The 26,623-nt window shown below is 43.6% G+C and overlaps 1 protein-coding gene across 2 annotated transcripts in view; it reads left to right on the forward strand.

The window, feature by feature from the left end:
* Positions 1-24,844, forward strand: part of CPPED1 (calcineurin like phosphoesterase domain containing 1) — a 431,035-nt gene extending 406,191 nt beyond the window's left edge. For both annotated transcript variants that reach the window (XM_070761120.1, XM_070761118.1), the window contains 2 exons: positions 16,029-16,451; positions 24,607-24,844. In XM_070761120.1, the coding sequence (XP_070617221.1) occupies positions 16,029-16,451; positions 24,607-24,839 (656 nt within the window). In that variant the 3' untranslated portion in view covers positions 24,840-24,844. The remainder of the gene's footprint in view (positions 1-16,028; positions 16,452-24,606) is intronic.
* The last annotated feature ends 1,779 nt before the right edge of the window (positions 24,845-26,623 follow it).

The raw sequence follows: 26,623 nt of genomic DNA on the forward strand, positions 1-26,623 counted from the left end.
TCAAAATGGGTGAACAGTGCAGTCAGGCAGTAGGGAAAACACGTAGGATGCTTGGCTGCATAGCTAGAGGTATAACAAGCAGGAAGAGGGAGATTATGATCCCGCTATATAGAGCGCTGGTGAGACCACATTTGGAATACTGTGTTCAGTTCTGGAGACCTCACCTACAAAAAGATATTGACAAAATTGAACGGGTCCAAAGACGGGCTACAAGAATGGTGGAAGGTCTTAAGCATAAAACGTATAAGGAAAGACTTAATGAACTCAATCTGTATAGTCTGGAGTTTCTATGTTTCTAAAACAGCTTCTCCCACCCTCTGGAGGCCAGAAACGGCCTGTTTCCCAACTTCTGGTAGACAAAGTAGGCTCGTGTTTCACTCTTCCCAGATGCCAGAGGCTTCCCTGGAGCCGGAGGAGGGTCAAAATGCCTCCCTCCATCCCCCTGGCGGCTCCCTGGAAGCCAAAAACGCCCTCCCAGAGCCTCTGTGCAAGCCAAAAACCAGCTGTCTGGTGCACACATGCACATTGGAGCTGAGCCAGGGCAACGGCTCGTGTGCCAGCAGATACGGCTCCATGTGCCACCTGTGGCACCCGTGCCATAGGTTCGCCATCACTGCCCTATACAATTCCAGACAAATCGCTGTCCAGTCTTTTCTTGAAAACTTCCATCGATGGAGCAACTACAACGTCCAGAGGCAAGTTGATGCGCTAATTCAGATCCTTCTACTTTTTACACCAGTTATCTTCCAAGAAAATGTTCAACGTGACGAGGTTGTTTAATTCCCCCATGAAATTATTTTGGGAAAATCGCACAGATTGGGAGCAAAACGCGACCCAATCAAGCACGACAGGTGAAGATTGAGCAGAAGGTTTTGGCAGGTGCTGAGCTAAGTTGAAGTGTTAACCTTGGTAAAGTTTTGCTTGGCATCATACGACATGAGAACCTGGATTATTTTACGCTTCCAACTGTTCCCTGCACAGGGGATAAACTGGGGCAGGGAACCACAACCTTTGCTCGACCCCCTTCGCTTCTTCTTCCATCTGGGAAGAAGGAACAAAACGGACTTAAACCTCTCCTGTACAAGCCAGGACACTACAGGTAGCCTTCAACTTTCAACCTACAGTAACAGATTAAGAGAGTTGGAAGAGATCCTGGAGGTCATCTAGTCCAACCCCCTGCCCAAACAGGAGACCCTACACCATTTCTGACAAATGACAATCCAGAGTCTTCTTGAAAGCTTCCAATGATGGAGCTCCCACAATTTCTGGTTGATTGTTCTCACTGTCAGGAAGTTTCATTTCAAGTTGGCTTCTCTCTTTGGTTAGTTTCCATCCGATGCTTCTTGTGCCTTCTGGTGCTTTGGAGAACAGGTTGAGCCCCTTTTCTTTGTGGCAGTCCTACTAACTTTGAAAGGCTGCTATCAAGTCTCCACCACTACCACCAATCCTTCCTTAGACTAGTCACTAGACATTACTCAATTCCTGCAACCTTCAAGCAGGTTTACTCAGCCTTTTCCATATTTTTAATTTGTTAACGTTTACATAGAAACATAGAAGACTGACGGCAGAAAAAGACCTCATGGTCCATCTAGTCTGCCCTTATACTATTTCCTGTATTTTATCTTACAATGGATATATGTTTATCCCAGGCATGTTTAAATTCAGTTACTGTGGATTTACCAATCACGTCTGTTGGAAGTTTGTTCCAACGATCTACTACTCTTTCAGTGAAATAATATTTTCTCACGTTGCTTTTGATCTTTCCCCCAACTAACTTCAGATTGTGTCCCCTTGTTCTTGTGTTCACTTTCCTATTAAAAACACTTCCCTACTGGACCTTATTTAACCCTTTAACATATTTAAATGTTTCGATCATGTTCCCCCTTTTCCTTCTGTCCTCCAGACTATACAGGTTGAGTTCATGAAGTCTTTCCTGATACATTTTATGCTTAAGACCTTCCCCCATTCTTGTAGCCCGTCTTTGGACCCATTCAATTTTGTCAATATCTTTTTGTAGGTGAGGTCTCCCGAACTGTACACAGTTCTGTTCCAACTTTCATTCTTTCATTACATTCCATCTTTCCTCCAAGCTGCACAAGCTGGTGTAGAATCGCCCCTGGGTTTTCTCCTTGCAAAGACATTTTTGCAAGCTAGGCTGGGGAATGAGCAGGGAAAGGGCAGGCTGAAATTGGCACAAAATGATTCCCACAGCAAGAGAGCAGGAACTGGGCCAAATACCCTGAATCCCGTTGACTGCCCAGCTAGTCTTCCATCTGCCTCCTAAGAGCTCTGGCATTCTCCCATGGACCTGTTTAAATCCCTGTTATTTTGATGAAATCCCATCTTAACCCTTTTATGCTTACAGAAGTTACGAAGTCTCTCCGTCTTTCTCCATTTGTAATACAAGGGGGTATTTAGGAATAGAGGGTGTTGTCCAGTTACAGTCACACAGTTCAGGTGTTTTGCAGAGGGATAGAACCAAGACCACTTGGTTATTCCAAGTGTGGCCTTACTAAGGCATTATAAAGTATGGTATTAAGTGGTAAAGGAGATTTGTATACCATAATTTTTAAAATTGAATTATTGAACAATTTGAGGTTGTTGGTACTTTACATTGTACTGAGATGGGTGAGAAAATAAAAAAAATCTGTGAAAAAAACCCGGTACAGATAATCGTTACGTACAACCACAATTGAGCCCAAAATGTACGTTGCTAAGTGAGAAATTTGCTAAGTAGGCTTTGCCCTCTATTTTCTTACCACATTTGTTTAAGTGACTCCCTCCCTCCTGCCTTTGTTAAACGAGTCACAGTTCTAAAGTGAATCCGGCATTCCCCATTGGGCTTTGCTTGTTAGAGAGGTCATAAAAGGGGATCACGTGACCGTGGAATCGTCATAAATGTGAGTCAATTGCCAAGCATTCAAATGTAAATCATGAGACTATGGGGAAATACTGCAATAAAGAAAAATAATAATACACGAAATAAGTAAATCCATATATAAGGGCTTCTTTATGTTGCGCCGTCTGCTGATAATTCCCAATGAAAGTGTGCAAGCAAGTGGATTTTGTTTGGTTCTGTTTTTTTTAAAGGAGGAGGAGAAATCAGATGTTCTAGAGAAGTTGGGTCTTGCTTGTGTAGCCCACCTCCCCCTCCAACCTCACTCTCATGCATCACACAACTGTCAAAGACACATTTAGCCATGCCGGGCGTGAAACATTTGAACAGAACATCTTGAGCGTCCAAATTGCTTTAGAACTGGGTTGTGTGTTTGGTCTAAGCTGGGCAAACATTGGCAAGGAACAGCAAGCAAAGCAAGAGCGATGGGACTGCCCAGAGATCCTTCATGTCCACCTTCTTTCTGCTCTCGGAATCATTTGGACGAGAAAAATAAATATCCTTTTTAGCAATCGCATTTAGACTTACATACCGGTTTACGGAACTTTTTACAGCCTTCTCTAAGCAATTTACAGAGTCAGCCTATTAAACCCAACAATCTGGGTCCTCATTTTACCTAACTCGGAAGGGCGGAAGGCTGAGTTGACCTTGAGCCAGACTGCGGGCACAGTGAGCCTGCAATACACCACATTCTAACTACTGTGCCGCCGGGGCTCCTAATGCAACATCCAAACAACCACAGCCATAGCTCAGCCGGTTGACTCAGCCTTCCATCCTTCCGAGGTGGGTAAAAGGAGGACCCGGATTGTGGGGGCAATAGCCTAGCTCTGTTAAAAAAGTGCTATTGCTAACATGTTGTAAGCCGCCCTGAGTCTAAGGAGAAGGGCGGCATAAATAGATAGATGATAGGTAGGTAGGTAGGTAGGTAGGTAGGTAGGTAGATAGATTAGGTAGGTAGGTAGATAATAGGTAGGTAGATAGATAGATAGATAGATAGATAGATAGATAGATAGATAGATAGATAGATAGATAGTAGATAGATGATAGATAGATAGATAGATAATAGATAGATAGATAGATAGATAGATAGATAGATAGATAGATAGATAGATAGATAGATAGATAGATAGATAGATAGATAGATAGATTATGTAGGTAGGTAGGTAGGCAGGCAGGCAGGTAGGTAGGTAGATAATAGATAGATAGATAGATAGATAGATAGATAGATAGATAGATAGATAGATAGATAGATAGATAGATAGATAGATAGATAGCGCTGAGACTTAAATACTGCTTCACAGGGTTTTGCAGCCCTCTCTAAGTGGTTTACAGAGTCAGCCTTTTGCCCCCCCCCCAAATTTTGGCTCCTCATTTTACCAAACTCAGAAGGATCAACGCTCAGACAACGCTCGGCTGCTAAGTTCTGCTCCGGTATTTGAGCGGCTGCGACCAAGAAGAGGGAGTCAAATTATTCTCCAAAGCGCCAGACGGCAGGGCAACAAACGATGAATGGATACTGATCAAGAAGAGAAGCCACCTGGAATGAAGGAGAAACTTCCTAACAGCGAAGACTGTTAACCAGTGGAACAGCTTGCCACCAAGAAGTCACAGGATGCTCTATCACTGGCAGTTTTTAAGAAGAGTTTAGACCAGTGAGGGCGGACCTATGGCACGGGTGCCACAGGGGGCATGTAGAGCCATATCGGCTGGCATGTGAGCCCTTGCCCTAGCTCAGCTCCAAGTACATATTTGTGCCGGCCAGCTGATTTGTGGCTCACACAGAGGCTCTGGGAGGGCGTTTTTGGCTTCCAGAGAGCCTCCAGGGGGATGGGGGAAGGCGTTTTTACTCTACCCCAGTTCCAGGGAAGCCTTTGGAGCCTGGGGAGGGCGAAACACAAACCTACTGGGCCCACCAGAAGTTGGGAAACAGGCCGTTTCTGGCTCCAGAGAGCCTCTTGGGGGGGGGCTGTTTTCACCCTCCCCAGGCTTTCATAGTGTGCGCACACGTTCTATCGGCACCCGAGGAAAAATAGGTTCGCCATCCCTGGTTTAGACAATCACTTGTCTGAGACGGTATAGGTCAGAGGTGTCAAACTCAGTTTCCTTGAAGGCTGCTTTCAGGCGGGGATTCCAACTTAACGCCGCTACCAGGGCAGATGTGTCACACGCGCATGACAGAGCGAGATTTGGGATTCTGCGCATGCGCAGGAAGCAAATCTTGCGAGAAGACGCGCAGGCACATGAGATTCGGATACCGATAAATCCGGAGGTCCCCATTGTGGAAGGGAAGATTGCTTGAGATTTCTAATCGGCACCCCAACACCTGCAGGACTTTTGCGAACTCTCCATAATAACCACGTAGCGATGTTCTGCGGTGAAGAAGTTCCGGTCCGCAAAGCTCTGATATGCTCCTGCGACAGCACGCAAGTTGGGATTATTCTAGGCATCATCACAGCCCTTCCATACAATCAAGTGGAAAAGGGGGTTGGGGGAGGGGAGAAGGACCCATTCCTGCCCTACTAGTAATGAAACAACAATCCAAGCGCAGCCCCCCCTTCCCCATTTAATCACCATTTACATAACCAAAGACACTGACGGCTGATTACTTAGTTCCTTTAACGGGTTCATAAACGGCTCCAAGTGTTTTGCTTGATTGCAGCCCACTTTAGCTGATGATGCCTTTTATTTTTTTTCTGGCTTCTGCAGTTGTCCCAGGCGTCTTAAAAGCCAAAGACTTCGTACATTGGTACCTCTACTTACGAGCTTAGTTCATTCCATGACCAGGTTCTTAAGTAGCAAAGTTTGTAACAACAAGCAATTTTTTCCCACAGGAATCAATGTAAAAGTAAATAATGCATGCGATTGGGGAAACCAAAGGGAGAGAGGAGGCCCTGTTTCCTCCCAGGAGATTCTTAGAGAGGCCCCACGGAGGCTTCTCCCCACCTTTTCTGGTCCTGTTTCCTCCCAGGAGATTCCTAGAGAGACCCCACAGAGGCTTCTCCCCACATTTCCAGCCCTGTTTCCTCCCAGGAGATTCCTAGAGAGGCCCCACGGAGCTTCTCCCCATCTTTTCTTGTCCTGTTTCCTCCCAGGAGATTCCTAGAGAGGCCCACATAGGCTTCTCCCCACCTTTTCCGGCATTGTTTCCTCCCAGGAGATTCCTAGAGAGGCCCCACGGAGGCTTCTCCCTGCCTTTTCCAGCCCTGTTTCCTCCCAGGAGATTCCTAGAGAGGCCCCACGGAGCTTCTCCCCACCTTTTCCGGCCCTGTTTCCTCTCAGGAGATTCTTAGAGAGGCCCCACGGAGACTTCTCCCTGACTTTTCCGGTTACAGTTTTGGAGGCTCGGGTTTGTAAGTGGAAAATGGTTCTTGAGAAGAAGCAAAAAAATCTTGAACATCTGGTTCATAAATAGAGGCGTTTTTAGGTGGAGGTACCACTGTATATACCTACAATAAAGTCTTGTTTCTTGGGAGTCATGAATAATAATTTAAAATTAGTGGTGGTTCTGTCTTTAAAGTGGAATGCACAGCATCAGTCTGCTAAGGTACACGTCTATTATTTTTAAATTTTTAGGATGGAAGACAATCTGGGAAAGGTATTAGAAGGTGGTAGAGGAAGTAGAAAGGGAGGAAGAGAAGGAGAGAGAGGTTGCGGAACGAGGGGAAAGCAGGGAAGGGAGTAAGTGGAAGCAGAAAGGGAGCAAAAGAAGGAGAGAGAGAGGACAAGGAGGAGTGAAAGGAAAATAGGAGGAGGAAAGAATTAGAAAGAGAGTGGGGGAATGCAAGAAATAATAGTTAAAGGGGCAGACTGGTGTTGGTTTTGGGGGGAGGAAATTAATTAAGATATACGCTTATGAAACAATTGATTAAAATTTGGAACTATGTGTATGTAATATTGAAAGGTACATACATGTTACATTCATTGAATTTGTAGGTGAAGGTGGAGAAAAAATATAAAAAATGGAGAAAAAAAGCTTGGTTGTTTTCTTGCAGACTTTTCATTACCCAACTAGGTGACATCATCCATCCTAGGAGGGGAGGGATGCTCTCTGTTTATATGCCCAAGTGGCTCGCCAGGTGAGTTGCTAGTGGGAATGTTCTTGATGGTTCCTTAATGAGGCTGTTGTTTACAGAGCAAAACCCACTCCTTTCTAGCCCCGATGATGCTGCCTAATTGGATAATGAAACATCTGCAAGAAAACAACCAAGCTCGGAGAGCACCAGGGACCCAACAGGTCAGCTCCGAATTATAAATATTCTGTTGGTAACCATGCTTTGAAATCTCTTTTATTTCTCCACTTGCAAGATGTGGCAATAGTTTTTGGGTTTTTTTTAGAAAAGACTTCGGTTTGTACAATGCTTCCGTGCTGGAAACCGGGGTGGATAAAAAATGATGTTTTTTTAATTTTTAAAAAAACAGGATTTAAAAAAAAATTAAATCAGATTTTTAAAATTTCTTTTTAAAAATTTGTTTTAATAACATGGCTTTGGATTCTTTAAAAAGTCTCACATAAAGGTAGTTTTCTATTTGAGATAACATTCCTAATTTAGTTTATTCAACATGAAATGGAGCTTATTTGTGTGGCATGAGGCTCTCTCTTCTGCAATACTGGGACTGTCGGCAGTGAAGGGCTACCAAAATTTTTACTACCACCCTGTGGGTGTGGCTTATGCAGGACGCCCTGCATTTTCTTTCAACGTCTTTCAGTGCAAATTGGGGGCTCTGGGGTGGAGCTCCATTTTCTCTACCCCATTGTTTCTCCCCCCCCCCCAAAAAAAAAAATCAGGGCATTATCCCATCCCTGACTGTCAGTGAATCAACAGCAGGTCAAATGAGAAGGAGCTAGTGCGGGACAGAGATGATAGTTGCTCTTTAAAAATAATAATTGAAATCAAGCCTTTTTATTAGTCATTTAAATCGACTTGATTGAAATTGATTTCATTTAGATCAAATCCACCTTGCTGGAAACATTTAACAATAGGAGGTAGGAGGAGTAGAATAAGTAGAGTAGAATAGAGAACAGAGAATAGAAGAGAATAGAATAGAATTCTTTATTGACCAAGTATGATTGGAATTTGCCTTTGTGTGTATGCTCTCAGTGTACATAAAAAGAAAAGATAAGTTTGCCAAGAATCCTGAGGTACAGCGCTTAATGATTGCCATAGGGTACAAATAAGCAATCAGGAAACAATCAATAAAAATTGTAAGGATGCAAGCAACAAGTTACAGTCCTACAGTCATAAGTGGGAGGCGATGGGTGATGGGACCGATGAGAAGACTCATAGTAATAGTAGTGCAGGTAGTCCTCAAATTACAGCTGTTCATTTATCTATCTATCTATCTATCTATCTATCTATCTATCTATCTATCTATTTATTGGATTTGTATGCCGCCCCTCTCCGTAGACTCGGGGCGGCTAACAACAGTAATAAAAACAGCATATAACAATCCAATATTAAAACAGTTCAAAACCCTTATTATAAAACCAAACATACATACAGACATACCATGCATAAAATTGTAAAGGCCAAGGGGGAAAGAGGATCTCAGTTCCCCCATGCCTGGCAGCAGAGGTGGGTTTTAAGAAGCTTACAAAAGGCAAGGAGGGTGGGGGCAATTCTAATCTCTGGGGGAAGTTGGTTCCAGAGGGTCGGGGCCGACACAGAGAAGGCTCTTCCCCTGGGTCCCGCCAAGCGACATTGTTTAGTTGACGGGACCCGGAGAAGACCCACTCTGTGGGACCTAACTGGTCGCTGGGATTCTTGCAGCAGAAGGCGGTCCCTGAGATAATCTGCCATGAAGGGCTTTATAGGTCATAACCAACACTTTGAATTGTGACCAGAAACTGATGGGCAACCAATGCAGACAGCGGAGTGACTATCAAATAGTGACCTATCGAAGTTATAGACGTGCTGAAAAAAGTGACTTACCACCGTTTTTCACAATAACAGATCGTTGTGGCATCCTCACAGTCGTACAATCAAAATCCAGGCAGTTGCCCGCTGACTTGTGTTTATGATGCTTTCAGCGACCCAGAGTCACGTGATTCCCTTTCGACAACCAGGTTCGCTTAATGAATCATTTAATGACGGTCCTATAGGGACAAAAGGGACAAAGCTCACTTAAACAACTGTCCCGCTTAGCAATGGATATTTTGAGCCAAGGGTGAAATCTATTTACCTTCCCTACCGGTTTCGGAAGCGCACGTTTTTCTCGCTTTGTTTACATGCGTGCGCCGCCGTGGCGTACACTTTTTCATCCTCTGCGAATGCACAGAAGGCTTTGCGCATGTGCAGAAAGTTAAAAAAGAAAGAAAACGGCGCCATCTGGGCGGAGTCTTGCATTGCCGCTGCTACCAGTTCTCCCAGCCACTGCCGGCCTCCACCACTGGTATGCCCAAACGGTAACATTTTTTTAAAAAGGGGTTTTGGGGGGGGTGGGGTATAAATTTTTTATTTTTTTCCTCCACATCTTACAGAAATACAAATACAGTGACCCCTCGATTTTCGCGATCTCGTTCTTTGCGAAACGCTATATCGCGATTTTCCCCACCCGATGACGTCACTCTCTTCCTTCCTTTCTCATCTTTCTTTCTCTCTCTCTTTCTCTATCTTGCTTCTTCCTCTCTCACACTCTCTTCCTCCCTCTCTCATCTCTTTCTTTCCTTCTCTCTCTTTCTCTATCTCTCCCCCTCTTGCTGGCGGGCGGCGGGCGGGCGGGCGGGCGAGTGGGGGCATCAGCGAGGAAGACCCAGGGAAAGTTCCTTCGGCCGCCCAGCAGCTGATCTGCTCGGCAGCGCAGCGAGGAGCCGAATCGGGGTTTCCCCTTTGCGTGGGCGGCGGGGAAACCCCGATCTTCGTCTGCTCGCTGTTGCTGCGCTGCCGAGCAGATCAGCTGCTGGGCGGCCGAAGGAACCTTCCCTGGGTCTTCCCCGCTGCCCACGCAAACTCCACCATCTGCGCATGCGCGGCCATGAAAAAAGGGCGCGCATGCGCAGATGGTGTTTTTACTTCCGCAACCCTACATCATGAAAAATCGATTATCGCGAGGGGTCTTGGAACGGAACCCTCACGATAATCGAGGGATCACTGTACACATACTTTGAAATTAGAATACAATACAATATAGTATCTGTTCTGCCGGCGTGTCTCAACCGCCCGTAATTACAGAGTAATTAGTCCAGGAAGACACACACCACACGATAGAAGGAAAACCCAAAAGTCTTTATCAATAGAAAAACAGAAACAGCTCCCTTTTTAAATGTCAAAGGGATTTTCTGGTACACACAAGGCACAGGTTAAATGCAATCCAAATTCTCACCCAATAACTGGGAAATTGAGTCCAATTCTAAAGTCCAGAAAGTCCACACACAATCTTGAACAGCAAAAACCACAATCTTGACGAAACTATGAATCAAATAAACTGCCATGAGGCTAAAACAGCAGGCTGCTCTTTTATCTGTAGCACTAATTACAGCAGCCCCACCCAACCACAGGTGGACTCATTTTCTCCTGTAATAATCCTTCAGTTGTTGTCTCCTATGCATCACTCTACGCATGCGTGGATGTATCATAAATTCTTGTTCAGAATCCAGGGATGACAAAGATGATTGATCTCCTCCTGGGCTGTCTGCCAAACTCCCCTCTTCCAAGTCACCCCCACCTTCTTCTTCTTCCGAGGAAACTTCACTACCTAACTCTGTCGGCAATAAAACAGGCCTATTACATGTTGATGTTTCCCCTGCATCCACCTCCACATTCCTTGGGGCAGGAGCTGGGCCAGAGCCAACCACCACAGTATCAATTGCCAAATTGTTAATCAAAATTCTGAATTATTTATCTGTTTTGTTTTGGCATACATCGTTTATCTTGTGCTACCTCCTTTTCTAATTTTGGCATCCGGATTTCAAAGATTGTTTTCTATTCTCATTCGAGTTCAAAATGCTATTAGCTATCAAAATTTCTCTTGGCTCTTGGCTTTTTTCTACTGAAATTATACCATAGTGCTTCAATCCATTTCTTATATTCTTACTTATCTCATTCATGTTTTTTAAACACTCATTTTAAGTTTAAGTTTAAGTTTAATCAGATTTGTATGCCGCCCCTCTCCGCAGACTCGGGGCGGCTCACAGCAACAGCAACACAATGTACAACAAATCCAATATTTAAATTAATTTTTAAAACCCCACAAGTTAAAACCAATCATACACACTAGCGTACCATACATAAATTTTATAAGCCTAGGGAGAAGGAACATGTCAATTCCCCCATGCCTGACAACAGAGGTGGGTTTTAAGGAGCTTATGAAAGGCTAGGAGGGTGGGGGCAACTCTGATATCTGGGGGGAGTTGGTTCCAAAGGGTCGGGGCCGCCACAGAGAAGGCTCTTCCCCTAGGCCCCGCCAACCGACATTGTTTAGTTGACGGGACCCGGAGAAGGCCAACTCTGTGGGACCTAACTGGTCGCTGGGATTCGTGCGGCAGAAGGCGGTCCCGGAGATAATATAACTGCCCTTTACGAGGAAAGTTCCAAATGTACAGTACTTCTTTTCATACAACAAGGGGAAAAAAATATTGGTTCATATCATGCCTTAAATCTAATTATAACAATAACAACAATAGCAACATGGGGGGGGATGTTATTAAGAATTTAAATTACATTATCTTCTTTCTTTGCTTAAACATACCATTTCTTTCATTTTACAAATATATCATTTCGAATTTAGCAAATTATAACTATAGTGTAACGTATTTTTCTATTTATTTTTCACCGAAAGTATCTTCCATTGTCAATCCCAGTACAGTAATCTTCTCTAATATATTTAATTTTCACTGTCATTCCCAGTGTAATAATCTTCCCTAATCTATAACTTCTACTGTCAAACCCAGATTTTCACCCCTGTTTTGAACACAATTGTAGTCGTAAATTGTAGTGTAGTTGTGAGAGCATCCTTATGATGTAGAAAATATTTAATCAGAAATTGAATCCAGTTGCTTTTCCTCCAGTGGGTGGAGAACCCGTTGCCACTCAGGACTGGGGAGGGTGGTCTGTGGTTTTTTTTCCCCCCTTCCTAACCTGGCAGGATAATTTTCAAGTCCTTCATTTCCTGATGGTAATGAGCATGATTCCGCTCTGTAGAAATGACACAAATTGATATTTTTCAAGACAGAAAAACAAGCTGTACTTTAAGGAACAGAAGGCAGAGGCGAGAACTCGTGCCAAAACCATCAGGTTAAAACAAAGCCTCTCCACTCTGGACAGCTCTCATAACAGAGAACCCGGCCGATTTTTATTATGTTTGACACTTTATTAAAGATGGGATGTTAGCGTGCTAATCAGATGGCGCAGTGAAAATGGAGGGAGCGATGGATGCTTTGTAAGATGTTTATCAGGACTTTATTCTGTGCTATTTATTCTTTGCTTATAGAAGATCAGTTCAGTTCATTTTCCTTTTTGAAATAATAATAACAACAACAATAATTGTTATTGCTATTATTATTATTTCAAAAAAAGGAAGTGAACCCAACTGATATTATTATTATTATTATTATTATTATTATTATTATTATTATTAAAATTAAAAAATACCTTAACCCAAATGTCATTCCTATTGATTTGGCTTGTTCTGTTTTACATTAATGTATTGTTGGCTAAGTTGTAGGAAGGAAGTAGGAGGCTGTATACATTGTTGAAATGAATTGTTTTGCTTTAAGAATGGAATGGAATGGAATAGTTATTATTATTATTATTATTATTATTATTATTATTATTATTATTTATTGGATTTGTATGCCGCCCCTCTCTGTAGGCTCGGAGCGGCTTACAACAATGATAAAAACGGCATGTAACAATCCAATACTAAAACAACTAAAAAACCCTTATTATGAAACCAAACATACACGCAAACATACCATGCATAAATTGTAAAGGTCTGGGGGGAAGGAATATCTCAGTTCCCCCATGCCTGACGGCAGAGGTGGGTTTTAAGGAGCTTACGAAAGTCGAGGAGGGTGGGGGCAATTCTAATCTCTGGGGGGAGCTGGTTCCAGAGGGCCGGGGCCACCACAGAGAAGGCTCTTCCCCTGGGTCCCGCCAAATGACATTGTTTAGTTGACGGGACTCGGAGAAGGCCAACTCTGTGGGACCTAACTGGTCGCTGGGATTCGTGCGGCAGTTGGAAGGGACCCTGCATGTAATGAGTCTCTCATATACAGTATTAAGTTTCACCTTTTAAGTTGCTTTATTGAAATAAATGAACTTTTGCACAATATTCTAATTATTATTATTAATAACAACAACAACAACAACAGAGTTGGAAGGTCCTGGAGGCCTTCTAGTCCAACCCCTTGCTTAGGCAGAAATGCCTGCATTTACTTCAGACAGATGGTTATCCAACATCTTCAAGTAGTAGATGCTTGGAGCAAACTTCCAGCAGATGTGGTTGGTAAATCCACAGTCACTGAATTTAAACATGCCTGGGATAAACATATATCCATCCTAAGATAAAATACAGGAAATAGTATAAGGGCAGACCAGATGGACCATGAGGTCTTTTTCTGCCATCAATCTTCTATGTTTCTATGTTTCTTTAAAACCTCCAGTGTTGGGACATTCACAACCTCTGGAGGCAAGCTGTTCCACGGATTACCGTAATTGTTCTGACTGTCAGGAAATTTCTCCTTAGTTCTAAGTCGCTTCTCTCCTTCTCTCTCTCCTCCATCTCCAGTATCTTTGTTATTTCATAAAATTGACATATTTAAAGCAACTGCTTTAGATTCATCCCTGCAGGTATTTTTCACACTCAAATAGCAATACGTTTGCCACCTTGTTTATAAAGCAATTAAAGCAAAATAAAAAAGATAAATAAATATGAGATTCCCCCACCCCCACCCCAGGAGATCTTGATTGAAATCCCTACCACTCTACCCTCAGGTTCTCCAGGTCTGACCTCAACATCTCACTAGCCACCATTGAGCGATCAGCATGTTAATTGATAATTTACAGCCAGAAAGCTGGTCTGGGATCCCTGTGACTTATTTCTGGCACCTCTTCTGAAGCTCCTATAAAATCTAGGCCTGTCAGATGAAACAAATGCTTTCGACAGCAGATCAGACACATTTTACAGCCGGAAGTATTGGCGCTCTGCCTTAAGTCCATTAAGTAGTAGACACTTAGGGTTCACTTGTATGTATGTACGTGTGTGTAATATATTTTTTGCTGATAATGAAAATGTAGGGAGTTTAGTTTAGTTTATTTAGATTTGTATGCCGCCCCTCTCCGAAGACTCGGGGCGGCTAACAACAATAAAAAAAACAATGTAAGAAATCTAATATTAAAATGTAATCTAAAAACCCCCAATTTAAGAGACCAATCATACCAACAAACATACCATGTATAAATTCTATAAGCCTAGGGGGAAGGGAGAAAAAAATTTCAATTCCCCCATGCCTGACGACAGAGGTGGGTTTTAAGGAGCTTGCGGAAGGCAAGGAGGATGGGGGCAACTCTGATATCTGGGGGGAGCTGGTTCCAGAGGGTCGGGGCCGCCACAGAGAAGGCTCTTCCCCTGGGTCCCGCCAAACAACATTGTTTAGTTGACGGGACCCGGAGAAGGCCCATTCTGTGGGACCTAATTGGTCGCTGGGATTCGTGCGGCAGAAGGCGGTCCCGGGGATAACCTAGTGTAGATCTATTTCAAGCTATTTAGCTCTCATCCGGTAGCTATACCCGGCACTCTGCTTATAAGGAAGTAGCTTTTAATCTCTAGGCCAATGTTTCCCAACCTTGGCAACTTGAAGATATCTGGACTTCAACTCCCAGAATTCCCCAGCCACCGAATGCTGGCTGGGGAATTCTGGGAGTTGAAGTCCAGATACCTTCAAGTTGCCAAGGTTGGGAAACACTGCTCTAGGCCACAGGGTCTCCTCCTGTCTCAGCTGGTACCAAGGAATATATGTTTGTATATTGAGCTTGTACCAAGGAATATATGGTTTTTTTCCCTGTCGAATCACCCTGGTATAACCAAATATAGGAAGGAGCATACTGCTTCCTTTTTGCCTCTCAGTCCTTCTGGGGGCCATCCAGGCAGTTAATTTTATAGCTGACAAACTATATATATGTAACATATTTTTGCTGCTAATGAAAATGAAGGGAGATTAGGATAGATCTATTTCAAGCTATTTAGCTCTCGTCAGCTAGCCATACCCTTACCGAGATTTTCTCCCTCCTGGAGACCCTGCATGCGCCCTACACTTACTTGCATCCAAAACAGGCCACATGGGGACTCCGTGGAGGTGAGGAATGGGTTGGGCAGGGCCAGGAAGTCATGGGATTTGGGTGTTCACAGAACTGCACAGAATCTTAACTAGAGGTTCTCACGAACCCCTGCGAACCTCAATCACCCTGGTCAGTTCTGGATCTCTTGCAGTTACGCAACGATTCTAGGCTAATTCCTCACTTGAGACTCCCTCCCTGCTTTGTCAAGCGTTTTCCAACATCCAGCAATTTAATACAATTGTACCTCTACCTACAAAAGCCTCTACTTACGAACTTTTCTAGATAAGGGTGTTCAACATTTTTTTGCCTCTTCTCAAGAACCATTTTCCACTTACAAATCCGAGCCTCTGTAACTGTAACTGGAAAAGACAGGGAGAAGCCTCCGTGGGGCCTCTCTAGGAATCTCCTGGGAGGAAACAGTGGTTGAAAAGGCGGGGAGAAGCCTCCGTGGGGCCTCTCTAGGAATCTCCTGGGAGGAAACGGGCGGAAAGGGCAGGGAGAAGCCTCCGTGGGGCCTCTCTAGGAATCTCCTGGGAGGAAACGGGGGCGGAAAAGGCAGGGAGAAGCCTCCGTGGGGCCTCTCTAGGAATCTCCTGGGAGGAAACAGGGCCAGAAAAGGCAGGGAGAAGCCTCTGTGGGGCCTCTCTAGGAATCTCCTGGGAGGAAACAGGGCCTCCATCCTCTCTGTGGTTTCCTCAATCGTACGCATTATTTGCTTTTACATTGATTCCTATGGGAAAAATTCCTTCTTCTTACAAACTTTTCCACTTAAGAATCTGGCCACGGAATGAATTACGGAATGAATTAAGTTCGTAAGCAGAGGTATCTCCTACCATTTCGCTCTTCTTGCTTTGCAGGGACGGAATGGCGAGAGGCCCAAATCCGGGATCTAAGAAATGTCCTGAAGGACCTTAGCAGCGACATCCCTCTGGTTTTTGTAAGCGGCAACCATGACTTGGGGAACACACCCACGCCAGAAACCGTCAGCGATTATTGCCAGCAGTGGGGCGACGATTACTTCAGCTTTTGGGTCGGCGGCGTCTTCTTTCTCGTGCTGAATTCCCAGCTGTATTTCGATGCTTCCCAGTGCTCGGAATTAAAGGCGGCGCAGGACGCGTGGCTGGAGCGGCAGCTGGCCGTGGCGCAGAAAAAGCAGTGCCGCCACGCTGTCGTCTTCCAGCACATCCCTTTCTTCGTAAACGAACCTGAAGAGGACCACAACTACTTCAATTTGGAGAAGGCCGTTCGACACGACCTCATGGAAAAATTCTGCCGAGCAGGTATCGTTTTGTCCGTGGGGATACGGTTTTCTAAATTTATTTTAATACAATTTATTTTAATACAATACCACCATTTGGCCCAAAGTTTCTGCTGCTAAGTGAGCGAGACAGATGTTCAGTGGGCTTTGGCCCATTTTGGCCTTTCTAGCCACACTTCCTAAGTGAATCAGTGGAGTTGTTTTAATTTAGTAATGGGTCATTCTTTGTCAAGTGGACCAGATGAAACTGAAGCCTTATTTGAAAAGAAACCATCGCAAAAACAACATACATGATAGAAAAAAGTGCTCTTTCTAATGAAACAAAAATGAAGATGATTGAAGGTGAGAAAACAGAGAGCGATACGGAAAAAATGTGCTCTTTCTAATGAAGAGCTCTCTGTTTTCTCACCTTCAACCATCTTTATTTTTGTTTCATTAAAAAGAGCACGTTTTCTTCCTATCGTATATGTTGTTTTTGTGATGGTTTCTTTTCAAATAAGGCTGCAAAAATCAGTCAAGTGGACACCTGGTCCACTTGGCAAAGAATGATCCTAATAGCAGCAGCACTTAGACTTATATACCACTTTACAGCCCTCTCTAAGCAGTTTGCAGAGTCACCATCTTGCACCAAACAATTTGGGTCCTCATTTTACCCATCTCAGAAGGATGGAAGGATGAGTCAGCCTGAAGTCAGTCAGGATCAAACTGCTGGCAGTTGGCAGAATTAACTGCAAAGCTGTGTTCTAACCACTGCATCACCGCAGCTAATCATCAGTAGCACTTAGACTTATATACTGTTTTGTAGCACTTTTACAACTCTCTTTAAGCGGTTTACAGAGTCAGTCTGTTTGCCCCCAGTAATCTGGGCCTTCATTTTATCCGCCTTGGAAGGATGGAAGGCTAAATCAACCTTGAGTCAGTCAGGATCGAACTCCAGACTGCGGGAGGAATTAACCTGCAGTACTGCATTCTAACCATTGCACAGGGAAGGAAAGGATGGAGGGAGGGAAGGAAGGAAGGAAGGAAGGTCCAATTTCCTTTGCAGCAAATACAAATAGTTAAAAAATTATCTCTTAATTCTGAAAAATACAAAAACAGCTTGTTTTTTTCTATTACCATTTCTCCCCGATCTTCAAAATCACAACGTCTATAGGAATGTACACCTGACTGGAAGCCCTTTGTAGACTTTTTGCATGAAATGGGGGGAAATGGACCTATTGAGAATGTTTATCAATATATGAGTCCCTGGCCAGCATTGGTTTATGCACTAAACCATTCCAAAGTAAACTATGGTTTATCCTATCTGAAGCCCGTCAGTCTTTCATTCATAATTACTTGTTCTATAGCAGCCTTCTGTTTCATTGAAGTACTCTCAATTTTTCCCCTAAAATAACCTGTTTGTATTTACTCTGTTTGAAGTTCCCCATGAAACAAAAATGTTTATTTGTCTGTCTGTTGTTTAATTGGATTTCTTCAACGGCCCATTCATTTTACGCCACAGAGCTAAACTTGAGTTTCAGAAGCTACATCTGGTGTGAAAATGCTGAGCTTCGTTTCTCACTTTACAAGTGTCCCTAACAGTTGGGCTAATTAAAAATAAAATTGCATCCTTATCATAAATATTTGTCAATTGAAAAATCTGCCACTTTTTAATTTCACCACTAAGCCTTGAAGCTGATTGAGTGCTACCAAAAGTTTCCATGGTGGTTAAGGAGGAACCAAAAAGATGAGTGAAGACTCCTGTTGAAAAGGTAATTTAGAATAGAAATAGAATAGAATAATTCTTTATTGGCCAAGGAATTTGTCTTTGGTGCATGAGTTCTCACTGTACATTAAAAAATACATTCGTCAAGAAACACTTACTGATAGTCGTAGGATATTAAATAAGCAATCAAAATCTATATATATAAAAGCCAAATACCTCTCAAGCATCATCATGAAATCTCCAGAACTGTAAAACCTACAAACTTGAAACTGGGCACATATGTTCTTGGCATCTAGATTAGATTAGATTAGATTTATTGGATTTATATGCCGCCCCTCTCCGAAAACTCGGGGCGGCTCACAGCAAGACAAAAAAACAATATATAATGACAATCCAATACCCACCAATCCAATTTCAGTTTTAAGCTAAAAATTCACAAAAACAACCCCAAGTATTAAAACAAATAAACAAAACACACATACAATCAATCTAATACCAAAACAACATGGGCAAGGGGGAGATGTTTCAGTTCCCCCATGCCTGACGGCAGAGGTGGGTTTTAAGAAGTTTGCGAAAGGCAAGGAGGGTGGGGGCAATCCTAATCTCAGGGGGGAGTTGGTTCCAGAGGGTTGGAGCCGCCACAGAGAAGGCTCTTCCCCTGGGTCCCGCCAGACGACATTGTTTAGTCGACGGGACCCGGAGAAGGCCAACTCTGTGGGACCGAACCGGTCGCTGGGATTCGTGCGGCAGAAGGCGGTCCCGAAGGTATTCTGGTCCAGTGCCATGAAGGGCTTTATAGGTCATAACCAACACTTTGAATTGTGACCGGAAACTGATCGGCAACCAATGCTTAGCTGCTTGCTAAGAAAGGGTTTTTCAAAATGACCATCAGAACACTAGTTATTTCACATATTATTATTAACACACTCTGATGCTAAAGAGTTAGATGGTCTACTTCCCCTCCCCACCTGAAAAGGACTCTGTTCCAACTGCCAGTGGGTGTGGCCAGAACATGACTGATTTAGAGGAATAAAAGATTAGAAGGTTAGGCAGTTGATTCCCCCCTCCCCCATCCACTTTATATAAGCCAAGTGATTGTGACAACAATAGCAAGAATGTGACTTTTGATATGTAGGACTCAAACACACATAGGTTCAGTTGGCCCGACCCCAACTTAATAGTCACTCCATTCCCAGTTGATTCTTTCGCCATTGTTTGGATTTACATCTCCCCAATAAACAAGATAGTATTTGCTGTAGCAAACATTTCCATAACAGACCATTGTGTAGTAAATCTGCCAAATGTGCCCGATATGAATGCACAAAAAGTTGGCTAACATAAATTGTGGAAGATGAAGCTATAAACCAATCCGCTATTAAAGCAGAATGCTAAAGAAGGCATCCTCGTGTTCTGCCCCAGCTATGGACCAGAGAAAATGTTGCACGCAAGCAGTTTGTTCAAACCTTATATTTAATTAAACACTACTAATAAACTGGCTTAGTGGTGTTCACACACAAAAACAAATCTTAAACCAGTCTATTCTTGGGGGGGGGGGGAAACCAGCTGTTAATTATACGGCTTTAAGAGCTGGTAGAAGTCCATAAAGTCAGAAAGCGAAGATGTATGTATGTATTCATTCATTCATTCATTCATTTAATTGGATTTGTATCCTTCCCCTCTCCGAGGACTTGGGGCGGCTTACAACATGTAAAAACAATACAATTCTAAAATCCAGTAATAACTAAAAACAACCTGTCTAAAACCCCAATTTAATTTAAAAACAGTCATGTCCAAAGATATTTCACCAGAAGAGCCCTTCACTCCTCCACTCGAAACAGAATATCGTATGAAAATAGACTAACAATCCTGGGTCTAGAAAGCCTAGAACTACGGCGCCTAAAACACGATTTGAGTATTGCCCACAAGATCATATGCTACAACGTCCTACCGGTCAATGACTACTTCAGCTTCAACCGCAACAACACAAGAGCATGCAACAGATTCAAACTTAATATTAACCGCTTCAAACTTGACTGTAAAAAATATGATTTCGACAATCGAGTTATCGAAGCGTGGAACTCATTACCGGACTCAATTGTGTCAACCCCTAACCCCCAACGTTTCTCCCTTAGACTCTCCATGATTGACCTCTCCAGGTTCCTAAGAGGCCAGTAAGGGGCGTACATAAGTGCACTGGTGTGCCTTTCGTCCCCTGTCCAATTGTCTTTCCTTTATTCTATTTCTTTCATATATCCTCTCCTCTAAGTTCACTTTTACCCTTATATATATTACTACATGTCTATTTTTCTTCCTATGTATTTGTGTATTGGACAAATGAATAAATAAAATAGAATAAATAAATAAATTCCAATCCGCCAACATACTTTCCATTCAACATAATATTCATCCATAGTTGATTATTTATTTATTAATTATAGATATCACAGGAAGCTTATGGAGGTTGGCAAGATGCCAGAAATCAGTCCACAAAACGGAAGCCTAAACAGATAAGCTGAGGAGAGCTTTTCCTAACAAGAGGCACACGAACGAATAAACTATCAAACGAGGAGTTTTCTGCAGAGGTTTTTTCCATCTTGGTCAGTCCTGAAGTAGGCTTGGGGAATGGCCAATTAGCACCAAACCTTACTCTTGAGGAGACGTCCTGAGTAGCGATTCTTATCTTTGGGCAGTTCCGCGTGTCCGTGCATTAAGAAGAGGCTCCTCCTCCTCTTCCTCATCACTGATGTGAAGGTGCTGGAGGTTCCAAAGGCCCTGGCTGAGCCTCTGCCACCGAGTCCTTACCAGCCTCTTCACTGTCTGTTCTGTCTGGGTCCCCCCAGACGCCAACACCAACCAAAAAGAGTAGCCAGACACACTGGTAAAAAGCGAAGGCAGTTTATATAATTCAAAGCAAACACAGGTAACAAAAACTGTTCTTACAGACAGGAACACTATGAAGCTTCACAGAGGTTTCACGAAGGCCAGGCAATAAAACAGGATTCTTGCTGGCAAAAACAACGCTGGAGATAATAAAACCCACGCCTCCCCCAAGTCTTCCAGACTTCTAGGCCCCAAGCCAAGATCAGAGACGCCAAGAATCGAAGCAAGGTCACAGGACTCCCAGTTGATAACTCTCCACAAGACTGTAAGGGCGGGCCTGCCTTTTCAACCCTGCTGAGGAGAACCACACCCAAACCCAGCTGTTGCCAATTCAGGGATGAAAATACCTTTCTAATTGGCCCCGTCTTTGAGCTGCACGTCGCTGCCTCATGTCTATTATAGCCTGTGTGTCTTCATCCAATGAATCCAGGCTACTAGCTGGGGAGAGCCCCCCCCCCCCGGGGGTCTCAGGCTGCTCTCCCTCCTCCTCTTCCTGACGTTCCTCTCCCCCGTCTGCCTGATCCTCCCCCTCCTGTTCACTGTCCTCCTCCTCTGGGCATAGATCCGGCAGAGCTCCAGCCAGTCCCTGAGGAGCCTCAGGCTGAATCACAACACTGTCCGACTTCTGAGAATATTTTTCAAGAGGCAAAGCCCACATGTGTTGGAAGGAAGGAAGGAAGGAAGGAAGGAAGGAAGGAAGGAAGGAAGGAAGGAAGGAAGGAAGGAAGATTGGAAGCCACTGAACAAAACCCATCAAGTGACTTAATAGGATCCAGTCTAGATGTCTAGCTCCTCTTTCCTCCCTATATTACCTTTAGGATTCCAATGTCTTTTCTCAAGACTATTGATAAGTCGTAACAGTTGATGTACACCAAAACCATCAGTGATGGGACTCATAGCACATCGCAATGTTAACTCTCAGCCGTCACACGCAGAGAGATTCAAAAATACAACCTTAGTAATTGGCTACCTCATTCACAAGGGACAGTGAAGAATGGCTCCAGGACGCCTCAAGGAGAAGACATTTTACACATCGTAACACCAAACCGATCCGTTTGCTAATCAGATGACGAAAACACAACTCACTGGCTGTTCCAGATAGCTGCTTCTCGCCTGTTCCCTGCTGTGTTTTCTTCATTAAAAGTTTATTTCGGAGGTGGTTCAGACCAGAATGTTAAAATACTCTGGAAGTTATGCCAGGGATGTTTTGATTAAAACCAACCCAATGAAAAGGCGACTCAGCTTGAAAACCCAGCCCCGAAGTCAAAAAAATCAGCTTTTTGAAGTCTATGACATTGAATTATAAGATACGACGACTACCCAAAACAGATTAACTTGGTGGAGTTGTGTTTGGCGAAGGAACCTTGGAGAGATCTGAAAATCGAGTTGGGTGAGTGGCAGGGAACTAAAAAAACCCAAGTGACTATTTTGCTGTCAGTTTTTGTGGATGGTCTTTTTTTTTTCTCCCCCTGTGCTTGTTGTGTATGTGGGTTGCTTTTCAATTACTCGAAGCACTTTCCTTGAAGAGACAAATCTGAAAATCCAGCAGAAAGCTGCAGAAGAAAAACAGGTGGCAGGTTGCAACAGTGCAAAACCCCAGAGGATATAGTGTCGTGTCATTCTTGCTGCTAAAAAGTTCACATCCCAAAAGGAAGGATGGCTCTCGTTTTGATTCTCTGCCTTAAACTGTTACCCGAAAGGAAGGAGAAAATAGTCTGTCATCTGCACCTCTATAACTGTCCGTTTTGGTGCTGCAACCCAACAGGACCAACACAGACTTCAGAGGAGAATCAGAACTGCAGAAAAAAGCAATTGCTGCCAACCTGCCTTCCATTGAGGACCTGTATACTGCACGAGTCAAAAAGAGGGTGGGGAAAATATTTACTGACCCCTCACATCCTGGACACAAATTGTTTCAACTCCTACCCTCAAAACGTCGCTACAGAGCACTGCACACCAAGACAATCGGAGAGGGGCGACATACAAATCCAAGTAATAAAATAAATAAATAAAATAAATAAAATCAGACACAAGAACAGTTTTTTTTCCGAACGCCATCACTCTACTAAACAAATAATTCCCTCAACACTGTCAGACTTTCTACTAAATCTGCACTTCTATTCTACTAGTTTTTCTCATCATTCCTATCACCCATTTCCTCCCATGTTGACTGTATGACTGTAACTTGTTGCTTATATCCTAAGATTTTTATTAATATTGCTTCTTCATTGCTTATTTGACCCCTGTGACAATCATTAAGTGTCGTACCACATGATTCTTGACAAATGTATATTTTTTTATGTACGCTGAGAGCATATGCACCAAGACAAATTCCTTGTGTGTCCAATCACACTTGGACAATAAAATTCTATTCTATTCAAAGGAGGACAACAATTCGTCTGCCCTGGGGAAGGAGAACTTCTGGCCGCTGCGTAATTCATAAGGACCTAACTTCAGTCCATGCGTACCCCAAAGTCTTAGGTCTTGTCTCCAAACTTCTCCAGAAGGTCTTCCTTTTGATTTGATTTATGGGGAGGGAATTCTGGGGTTCCCCAGAGAATACTTACCAGTAACAGTATTTCAGTGTGGTTTATTAGAGTTTGTTGCAAAATCAAAACCAGAAGCACACACAGATGACTGATTCAGCTGCTTAGAGAGGGCTGTAAAGCCCTGTAAAGCAGCATATGAGTCTAAATGCTATTGCTATTAGGAGCCCTGGTGGTGCAGTGGTTAGAGTGCAGTAATGCAGGCTACTTCTGCTGATTGCCGGCTGCTTGCAGTTTGGCAGTTCGAATCTTACCAAGTTCAAGGTTGACTCAGCTTTCCATCCTTCCAAGGTGGGTAAAATGAGGACCCAGACTGTAGTCAGGCAGTAGGGAAAGCAAGTAGGATGCTTGGCTGCATAGCTAGAGGTATAACAAGCAGGAAGAGGGAGATTATGATCCCGCTATATAGAGTGCTGGTGAGACCCCATTTGGAATACTGTGTTCAGTTCTGGAGACCTCACCTACAAAAAGATATTGACAAAATTGAATGGGTCCAAAGACGGGCTACAAGAATGGTGGAAGGTCTTAAGCATAAAACGTATCAGGAAAGACTTAATGAACTCAATCTGTATAGTCTGGAGGACAGAAGGAAAAGGGGGGACATGATCGAAACATTTAAATATGTTAAAGGGTTAAATAAGGTCCAGGAGGGAAGTGTTTTTAATAGGAAAGTGAACACAAGAACAAGGGGACACAATCTGAAGTTAGTTGGAGGAAAGATCAAAAGCAACATGAGAAAATATTATTTTACTGAAAGAGTAGTAGATCCTTGGAACAAACTTCCAGACGACGTGGTAGATAAATCCACAGTAACTGAATTTAAACATGCCTGGGATAAACATATATCCATTGTAACATAAAATACAGGAAATAGTATAAGGGCAGACTAGATGGACCATGAGGTCTTTTTCTGCCGTCAGACTTCTATGTTTCTATGTTGGGGCAATAGGATGACCGCTTAGAGGGGGCTGTAAAGAACCTTGAAGCAGTATATAAGTCTTAAGTGCTGTTGAGCCCAAATAATGTTTTGGTTTGATTTCCAACAGGTATTAAAACAGTATTTTCTGGGCACCTTCACAAAAATGCTGGAGGAACGTACAAAGATCTCAACATGGTCATTTCGTCGGCCATTGGATGCCAGCTAGGAGAGGACACCCACGGGGTGCGGATGGTAGCGGTCACCGCGGAAAAGATCATCCATAGATACTACAGTCTGAGCGAGCTGAGTAACCATCAAAACGTCGAAAAAGAGTTTATGGCGTTAATAAAGCCAAATTAGTTCTAGGTTTTGAAATAGCATTTTTTTCTCTCTTGTTTCCATGATTTATTTTTATTTTTTTTAAAAAAAAACATAGGTTTTATTTCCCTCTCCTCACCCAGTTATTTGCTAAGGAAACACCTCGCGTAGAATAACGAACGGTAAATTTTGAATAACTTTCTCCTCGTCATGGAAAGTTCTCGACTTGCATTTATTTATTAGATTTGTATGCCGCCCCTCTCCGTAGACTCGGGGCGGCTCACAACACCATAAAACAATTCATAACAAATCTAATAATTTACAATTTAAAATATTTTTTTTAAAACCCCATTATTAAGCAGACATACATACATACAAACATACCATACATAAATTGTATAGGCCCCGGGGGAGATATCTCAATTCCCCCATGCCTGACGACAAAGGTGGGTTTTGAGGAGTTTACGAAAGGCAAGAAGGGTGGGGGCAGTTCTAATCTTTGGGGGGAGCTGGTTCCAGAGAGTCGGGGCTGCCACAGAGAAGGCTCTTTCCCTGGGGCCCGCCAACCGACATTGTTTAGTTGACGGGACCCGGAGAAGGCCCACTCTGTGGGACCTAATCGGTCGCTGGGATTCGTGCAGCAGAAGGCGGTCTCGGAGATATTCTGGTCCGGTGCCATGAAGGGCTTTAAAGGTCATAACCAACACTTTGAATTGTGACCAGAAATTGATCGGCAACCAATGCAGACTGCGGAGTGTTGGTGTAACATGGGCATACCTTGGGAAGCCCATGACTGCTCTCGCAGCTGCGTTCTGCACAATCTGAAGTTTCCGAACACTTTTCAAAGGTAGCCCCATGTAGAGAGCTTTACAGTAGTCAAGCCTCGAGGTGATGAGGGCATGAGTGACTGTGAGCAGTGAGTCCCGGTCCAAATAGTGCCGCAACTGGTGCACCAGGCGAACATGGGCAAACACCCCCCTCGCCACAGCTGAAAGATGGTTCTCTAATGTGAGCTGTGGATCGAGGAGGACGCCCAAGTTGCGGACCCTCTCCGAGGGGGTCAATAATTCCCCCCCCCCCAGGGTGATGGATGGACAAATGGAATTGTCCTTGGGAGGCAAAACCCACAGCCACTCCGTCTTATCACTGTTGACATAGTGACACTACTCTAGAATTTGTAATCCAGAGAAGAAAATATGGATGGCGTCCTGTCATTACAGATCAAACAGGTGTGTGCGTGGGTACACTTGTGGATAAGGAAGCAAGGTATTCTGTCTCTAGCAAACCAATAAGGCTGGAAACATGATATTATGCAAACCGCAAAAAGGAATCTCTTATATTTCACAGCAGATGGAGGGTATCATTACGCCCTTATATAATAGATCGAATTAAATTCACATTTTCTCTGCATGGTTTTTGCTGAGTTACAGACTTCCATCGCGGCGAGGGTTTATCAAATGATGCCACATACCCATTTTGTGTCTTTTGCCACCCAGCGATTACAGCGCTCTCCAGTCTTCTGTAAGTATATAGTGGTCCCTCTACTTATGAACTTAATTCGTTCCGTGACCAGGTTCTTAAGTAGAAAGGTTTGCAAGAGGAAGCAATTATTCCCATAGGAATCAATGTAAAAGCAAATAATGCATGTGATTGGGGAAACCACAGGGAGGGTGGAGGCCCTGTTTCCTCCCAGGAGATTCCTGGAGAGGCCCCACGGAGGCTTCTCCCCGCCTTTTCCAGCCCTGTTTCTTCCCAGGAGATTTCAAGGGAGGCCCCACGGAGGCTTCTTCCTGCCTTTTCCAGCCCTGTTTCCTCCCAGGAGATTC

The sequence above is a fragment of the Erythrolamprus reginae genome, chromosome 9 (genome assembly GCF_031021105.1).
Source record: "Erythrolamprus reginae isolate rEryReg1 chromosome 9, rEryReg1.hap1, whole genome shotgun sequence".
NCBI lineage: Eukaryota > Metazoa > Chordata > Lepidosauria > Squamata > Dipsadidae > Erythrolamprus > Erythrolamprus reginae.